The 8,171-nt window shown below is 42.7% G+C and overlaps 1 protein-coding gene across 2 annotated transcripts in view; it reads left to right on the top strand.

Moving 5' to 3' along the window:
- Positions 1 to 6: 6 nt before the first annotated feature.
- GPR89B (G protein-coupled receptor 89B) overlaps positions 7 to 8,171 on the top strand; it is a 46,492-nt gene continuing 38,327 nt past the window's right edge. For both annotated transcript variants that reach the window (XR_004841503.1, XM_009635200.2), the window contains exons 1-5: positions 7 to 93; positions 1,889 to 1,948; positions 3,714 to 3,817; positions 5,297 to 5,403; positions 6,286 to 6,387. Coding sequence is in view for 1 of the 2 variants with exons in the window: in XM_009635200.2 (XP_009633495.1) it covers positions 1,922 to 1,948; positions 3,714 to 3,817; positions 5,297 to 5,403; positions 6,286 to 6,387 (340 nt within the window). In the remaining variant the exon portion in view is untranslated. The remainder of the gene's footprint in view (positions 94 to 1,888; positions 1,949 to 3,713; positions 3,818 to 5,296; positions 5,404 to 6,285; positions 6,388 to 8,171) is intronic.

The raw sequence follows: 8,171 nt of genomic DNA, 5'->3' as shown, positions 1-8,171 counted from the left end.
GGAGGCGTACGCGTCTTTGGACCGCTTCCTGGCCTGGCGCCATGGCCGCTGCTCTCGTGCGGGCGTCAAGCGAGAGTGTAACGCGGGAGAAGGGTCAGTGAATAAGGCTGTAGGGAACGGAGCTTTCCTCGTAATGCTGCGTCACCTCTATACACTTAAATTTTCTGTGTTGGAACAGACGGGAAAATTCATTTTGCTATTCTCTGTGTAGCACATACTTATTCCTGGTATTCTTCAAGAAGACCACTAGTTTGTGTCTTCTACCCCTGGTTTGCTACGGAGGAGTTTGCTCGTTTACAACTTAAGATCATGAGTTTTCGTGATCTGCTTTAAGGAATCTTAAAAGGACGCCACTGTTTTATCTTAAATGCCTCCATCTCCATTGATCCGTCTGTGATTCAACACTTCCTTCAGCTTTTTCTTTCTGCTGCCATCAGAGTTATCTTTCAACTAGTTGTTGTTTTATACCAGCTGAATTCACCTAAGAGCCCTTTAATCCTTTTCATGTCATCCTGTCTCTATCATTGTGAAGTGGGTTGTGGCCTTAACGTACCTGAAACTGTCTTAATATTCTGTGGGAGGAAATGCCCCCCTTCTTCTTCATTAACTTCCTTTGCTAGTAATTTATCTTGTCACCGTTTTCTCTTTGACCTTCCTCTCCCTGCTACCCTGCTCTCTCCTCAGTAAGCATCTAAACACCCTTTCTTCCTCTCTACCTCTCTGGCAGCCGAGGTGGTCCAACTGTTTGCCTTCTGCCAAAAGGGGAAGGTTCTGCTCCCTCTGCGCTTCCACCTTGCTGCACAATTATACTCTCTTATTTGTGCATTCTCCAGTATTTGGTTTAAATAAGTTTAACTGGATCGCAGAGGGGTCTGATAAACTTCTGAGCTGGTGTGAAATTTTTGTTCTGTAATGAGGAGGGATGAGCTGAGGAAAGAGGACCTTTCCCCTCTCAACAGCAGTTGGTTATCTTACATAGACTTTCATGCCCAACTCTCTAGTTTTCCTGACAGTTTTCAGGACAGCTTTTGGCCATTAGAAGTACAATGTCCTCCCACTTGATAATAAGATTTTTGCTCTATCATTTGCTTTACATTCCAAGATCTAACTTACCTAATTGCTCTTCTTTCATTTCACAGCTGTGCATCTTCCCATCATCTTCAAAAGTATCAAGTTAGATACTTAAATTGCTGCAAGTAGTTGTCAAACACTGAAGAATTTTCTGACTTAATGCGTCACGCTCACCTGCAGTTTTAGAGTGAACTCTTAAGATAATGTCTTTCTGTGGTTTTGTACAGTAACACGAGGGAAATCCAATTTTCATATATAACTTATTCTGTTATTATTGTACTTGATTATGTCCTCATCTCTTTCTTTTACTTTATTAACTACTTTTTGAAGAGTTTGTCTCTACCTTTTTCCTCATTTACACTGTTAAATGTGGAATTACTTTATGTAAATATCACTTGCTTATTATACTACTTTGACTTATGACCGGCAGATAGGAGGCTTGTGAAATATCTTACCTCTTTCATTTTGCTATCAATTACTTTAAAGTCTGAAGTCCTCCACCAAGTTTTGGCAGCTGTTACCAGTCACACACTCAGGTGTGTGTTGAAACTTCATTAAATTTTGTAAAGTGCTCTGAGACCCATTGAAATGCAAAGCATCTTCCATAAGGCTGTAACCTTCAGTGTCTGCTACACTTGAATATTTAAAATTTTCTTCTCTCCATGGTACTATGGCAAGTTTTATTTTTTTTGTGGATCTTGGATGCTTTAGGTCAGCTCTTTTCTTTCCGTTTCTTTCACCTACAGTCAGTAGTGAAGCAGCTCGGTATTTTGCAAGTTGCTGGATACAAATGTTAAGAGCTTTATCTCTTCTGCAGGTGCTGTTCTTTGGATTTGGGTGGCTGTTCTTCATGCGAAAACTCTTCAAGGATTATGAGGTGAGAAGGGACCTTTCATTACAATTCTACATCTTAAAAATTGCTTCCAGTTATAGAAATAATTTTGAAATAGCATCTGGCCTTTTTCCTCTCTTTAAGCCCTCTTATCTTATTTTTTATTGTTCTACAGTTACTTTCTTTTTCATTTTCTCTTGTGCTTCTGTTGGAAAGACTCCTAGATGTCGGAGGAAATGGGTTCTCCTGGGGCCAGTGAAAGTTTCCATGCTGGCTACTGTTAAATGACACCAAACTGAGTGGTGCGGTTGACGCACCAGAAGGACGGGATGTCATCCAGAGAGACCTGGACAGGCTGGAGAGGTGGGCCTGTGTGAACCTCATGAGGTTCAACAAGGCCAAGTGCAAGGTCCTGCACCTGGGTCGGGGTAACCCCCAGTATCAGTACAGGCTGGGGGAAGAAAGGATCAAGAGCAGCCCTGCCGAGAGGGACTTGGGGGTGCTGGTGGATGAAAAGCTGGACATGAGCTGGCAATGTGTGCTGGCAGCCCAGAAGGCCAACCGTGCTCTGGGCTGCATCAGGAGAAGTGTGGCCAGCAGGTGGAGGGAGGTGATTCTGCCCCTCTACTCTGCTCTGGTGAGGCCTCACCTGGAGCACTGCGTCCAGCTCTGGAGCCCTCAGCACAAGAAGGACATGGAAGTGTTGGAGCGGGTCCAGAGGAGGGCCACAAAAATGATCCGGGGGCTGGAGCACCTCTCCTATGAGGACAGGCTGAGGGAGTTGGGCTTGTTCAGCCTGGAGAAGAGAAGGCTGAGGGGAGACCTGATTGCGGCCTTTCAGTACCTAAAGGGGGCCTATAGGAAAGATGGGGAAAATCTTTTTAGTAGGGCCAGCTGTGAAAAGACAAGGGGTAATGGTTTTAAACTAAACCAGGGTAGGTTTAGACTAGGTATAAGGAAGAAATTCTTTACAATGAGGGTGGTGAAACACTGGAACAGGTTGCCCAGAGAGGTGGTGGAGGCCCCATCCCTGGAAGCATTCAAGGCCAGGCTGGACGGGGCTCTGAGCAGCCTGATCTAGTTAGCGGTGTCCCTGTTCCTGCAGGGGGGTTGGACTAGATGACCTCTAGGGGTCCCTTCCAACCCAAACCATTCTGTGATTCTATGAAATAAGTGAAAAAAAAATGGAGAAGGTACAGGGATAATAGGAAACTATGTTGCCGTTTGTTTGAGTAAGCCTGCTTTATGTAATTGTAAAATATTTGAGACAAAACCAAATTGAGTGGATAACTTTAAACTCAGTGAGGTATGTTCGTTGTGGCTGAATTGTTTTTGTGGATTGGATAGGATAAAATGGTCACATTCTCTTATCCTGAGAGGGGTATGAGAAAATATAGTCTAGTTCAGAGCTTAAATATGAACCAAATTCAGACCTATAAAAGTTTTTCTGATATAGTTCTTATTTTTAAATCTAAGGTTAATACCAGAGAGCTCTGTTAGCAAGGGTCTATCATTAGTCAAGTTGACATAGGGCATTGCATGCTTGACATCCCTTCTGTGTAGGTGTCTCTGTTAAAAAGCACCAATAGCTGCAATCAGTGTAATCCTGAGCATCTTATGAGTTTGCCCTCTGTTCCTAACAGGCTGTTGGTTTCTTCCCATTTAGATGAAGGGCAAGGTGCCTTGAAGCCAGAGACCCCGCTGTGTGCCACTGTACCTTGTGATTTGTTTTTTATTACCTGAGGGACACCAGGATGCCATTCTGGGAATGGAAACGCCTGATGTCTCTGGCTCCTTTTCTCCATTGCAGGTGCGACAGTATGTGGTCCAGGTGATCTTCTCCGTGACTTTTGCTTTCTCTTGTACCATGTTTGAACTCATCATCTTTGAGATTTTGGGGGTGCTGAACAGCAGGTGAGTCTGGGAGCTCACTCAAGGACTAGTCTGCCTTGTGTTCAGTAGTTTTGGTCCAACTTCTGAATGAATGGATTAGTCTTGTGTTGGGGAAATTGTGTGAGAAAATCATCAAGAGCTCAACAAACATGAGACTAGAAGCCATAAGCTCCTGATTTTCCATGCAGTTGGTATTAGTGTGGTCTAAGTCCTTCGGGCAAGGCTTTAGTCTTTGCCTTTCTCCACTTGTGAAGTTGAAAGAAACAGTTTCTTTTATGGGAGTGTTGTGAAGCTTCAGCTCATGCTGAAAAACACTTTACAGATGTTAAGGACCATAGAAACTATAAGCACTAGTTTTTCTGTGGCGGTCAGAGCAGCGAATAAGTTGTGAAGCTAATTATGGAGTGAAAAGTACTTCTGTAATAACATGGTATTTGTGAATCAAAAGCACATCCTCCCTCGACATAGGGTGAGGACTTCTACATAAAGGGGATGTTAAAAACTGTCTACTTCAGAAGTCCGTAGGAAAGAGAAGATAGAGCAGTAATACGTAGGGGCTAGCTGGGTTTCCTATTTATTCTCTCTCATCATACTAGTATAAGAGAGCAGTCAAAGGAGTTGAAAGGCAAGAAGTTCAAAACTGATGAAAGGTAATGTTAGTTCTGACTGTATGTTATTAATCCGTAGAGCTTGCAGCCAGAGAGATCACTGAGGAAAATGCTTTTATAAGCCTTCAATAAAGGGCTGGACATGGATATAGATGAAAATGTTTGCCTGTGAATTAGCTAGGAAAAATGTGACAAGGATCCTCATAATTTCTCCTTCCCCAAGGCGTAAAGAGGATATGAGTTAATATTGGGAACAGGATGTGTATTTTTCTATTCAAGCTAAGCAAAAAGTCAGTTCGGCCAAGATGAATCTCATCTGCATTTGACTAATCTCCTTTGGTCAGAGGAGTATTGATCATTTAGATATATATGTGTATTTTTAAATTCTTGCTTTGCAGTTTCTTGCACATGAGACAACTCACTTTGAAGTGAAACATGTTGAATTATGAACATTAAATATTTTTAATCTTTTCAATTTGTATTAGGTCTTTTTTGGCTCAGCCACTCATTACAAAGTTAATTACTGCTTATACTTAGTTTTGATTTACTGTTCAACTAGATGAGGAGTAAATCAAATGCATCATGCTGCAACCAGCGCCAGTCACTGTAGGAAACAGTATTTGATAAAATAGATCATTGTGCTTTTCTGGATAGTTGTTAATTTTTAAATACACATTCTTTAGCTCTGTATTAAAAACCAGATGAAAACAAAACGCCAAAACACTGCCCCCTCCCCAACCCAAACACAAGCAAAATCCAGAATATTCTATATGCTAGGCCTGTATTATCCAATGTTTGATGTAGTTGAAAGGATTGCATTGACATTTGGTTGTCTTTGAGAAATTTGTTGTCTTATGGTGGTGTGCTAATCAGTATTTTGGCTTTATTTTAGCTCTCGATATTTTCACTGGAAGCTGAACCTGTGTGTCATTTTGCTCATCCTGGTCTTCATGGTACCCTTCTACATTGGTTACTTCGTTGTGAGCAATATCAGATTATGTGAGTACTTGGTTTATGGCAGTGGGGCGGCTAACTTGAGACTACACATACAAATGAGAAATAACTTTTCTGAGAGAGAGATATGCGTTGGTCACTATCCCCTTAGCTCCCTCCTTCCTCTGGCTTTCTTCTGGCTAGGTAACTTCTCTTTGGAATTTAATGCTTTAGCATGAACTGTTTATTGAGCAGTTTAGGAGATACTTTACATGACCCCAACAAATGTAGCTTTTCTTTATGGATTTCGGCAAAGTTGAGCGCTTCAGAGTAATATTACTGGAATTTGTTCCTTTACAATTTTAAGCTTGCAGCCAAACCCTGGAAGCCTTGGCAAGGCTGTGTTGTTCTGCTAGGGAATAAAAGAAATGAGGCAGAGAAGCTCAATGAATTACTCTTGAAGCAGAAAAGCTCGATAAATTACTTTTGCTTGTTTTGCTTACTACTGTCTGGGTGAGGCCTCTTCCATGCACTAATGGACATTTACCCTTGAGCTGTTGATATTCATCATTCTTTTGCATTATGCTTAGGCATGTAGGTTGGGAGTAGTAGTAAATGTGTAGTGTTGGCACAAAGGTGAAGTTTCCAAGTTTCATGTTCAGAGTCACACAAGAAAGATGCAGCTAAGTAATCCCCTGTTCACAATGCAGCCCTCCTCATACATCCATAGGGAAAAGCCAAAGTGGTGTGTAGCTGCATTAGCTCTTAAAAATAGTGGTGTCTCAAATAGCTCGGGGTGCGTACCACTAGACGTAGCTCTGTCAGTTGGCACCTGTTTTGGCCACATGTGCTCCAGCCTTTGGACCAGTGTAGCAGTTTTGCAAGCTAGAAAAAGCCCTAAAGGAAGAACATTTTTAAAATACTGTTGTTTTTTTTCCTTTCCATTAGTGCACAGACAGAAACTGCTTTTTGCATGTGTTCTGTGGCTGACATTCATGTATTTCTTCTGGAAGTTGGGGGATCCATTTCCTATCCTCAGCCCGAAACATGGTGAGTTTCATATTCTTGCTCATTCCTTCCCTCCTGAAAATAGGCTCTATTATCTCACTTTTATCTTGGAGCTATCGTTTGTTATCTGAGCCCTACAGTTGGGACTGTAGAAAGTAGTTCTTGCAACCGAGGGTCTGCTCTGCTTTGAAATCTGCAATCTGAAGGTTGTCAAACCAACAGAAATGGGTGGTCACACCTGAATTATTTGCATTAGTTTTCTTTCAGTACTACAGGAAAACTTTAGGGAAGTGAACCTAGGATATGTAAGAACACAGTGTGCTTCCTGAGGACATGAAAACTTCATCTCCACAAAAAGTTGATCACAATTTTTATTCACTTGTTTCTTTTCTTGTGGAGACTAAAGCTAATTTATTTAAGAAGAGAATCGACAACCAATCCTTCACCAGTCTTTTTTTTCAGTCAGATAATTGTTTCTTGTGACTGAGGTCAGATCGCTTTAGCACAGGGGCTGTCCTGTTGACAAAACATGGCAGGGTGTCTAAACACCAGAGCTAAATAAACCATAACCAGCAACACATCTGGCAGTGCTTGCTAGCATCAGTACACCTTCGTACACTGTCTGAGCCCAGAGGCAGTACAGTTGTAAGGTACTAGAATGTGAGTTGGTAAGTCCTGCTGGATGCCAGAGCTATTTACGTGCAGAATTAGCTTGGGTATCTCTGCATTGCAGTCATGGAACCGGGAGTATTTATAGCGCGGAGATACTGTGTGCACTTGGGCTAGTTTGTGTCCAGCAGAGCTTGATAGCATGTGCCTAACTGTACTGAATCCTTCAGGCACCTCAGTGTGCTGAAGGATTGTAACACTGTAGAACCAGACTATTTGTCACCTGGGTTTCCTGTGTAACTTATGTTGCCCTTATACCCTGCACTGGAAAATTGTTTGTACATCGTTCTCAACAGGTGAAATTCAGCCAGTTTCAATCCAACTGGTGGGTGAATATATCTGTCTGCACAGATAATGGTCAGCCTAATTTTTCTGTTCTCTAGGAGGCTACTTTACTCTGTACTAATCTGTAAGAGAAAAATGGAAGGATACCAACTGTCTGTTGCCCCTTTCATTTGCGATCCTAAAACTTCCCTAAGAGAAAGTGTGTATATGTGTTTTGTAATTGTGTCATTTGCCACTGAAATACACAGCTAGTACGTAGTGCAGATCCCTCTGCCCAGTGTTTCATTGCCAAGAAAAACGTGTGATTGCAGAAGGCGCTTGAGTTGGCAGAATATAATAACCCAATGGGAACTTAGCCATGGGGTTTAGGTAATCCTCTTCAGATCACTGAAAAGGTTCTGTGAAGCTGCATAACAACGGCAAATTTCCAGAACTGGCAGTGGGGTGTTTTCTATTTTTAACTTCTGCTTTACGGCATGGTACCTCCACTTAACACTTGTACAGTGCCTTACCCTACCAGGTATAGACATGAGGTTAGAGCAAAGGATTCTAGGCTTTTTTTTCCCTGCTGTACTGCTATGGTGCTGCTGCCCTGCATGTACTGAGAAGGCTGCTGCAGGGCTTTGTTGTGTGGCAGTGGCCCAATTCAGACAGGTAAGATCCTGTTGTGGAGGGACGCATGACAGGAGGCCGTGTTTAATGAGCCCCTCGCCCTGCAGTACATCACCTGTAGTGTCTTTCTCAGTGTGCCACCGCTGCTCCCCTGCATGCACAGCAGACTGCTGCAGCTGGGGCATTGTGCTGACTAGCGGGGCCCTTTCAAGTACCTGCCCTGGTGTCTTGTGTCAGGGGGTGCTTGGCCTGGGAGTGGT

Source organism: Egretta garzetta, unplaced genomic scaffold, assembly GCF_000687185.1.
Source record: "Egretta garzetta isolate BGI_Z169 unplaced genomic scaffold, ASM68718v1 scaffold383, whole genome shotgun sequence".
In the NCBI taxonomy this organism is placed as follows: Eukaryota; Metazoa; Chordata; class Aves; order Pelecaniformes; family Ardeidae; genus Egretta; species Egretta garzetta.
Note: the sequence above shows the minus strand (reverse complement) of the source record. Positions and strands in the feature narration are given on the sequence as shown.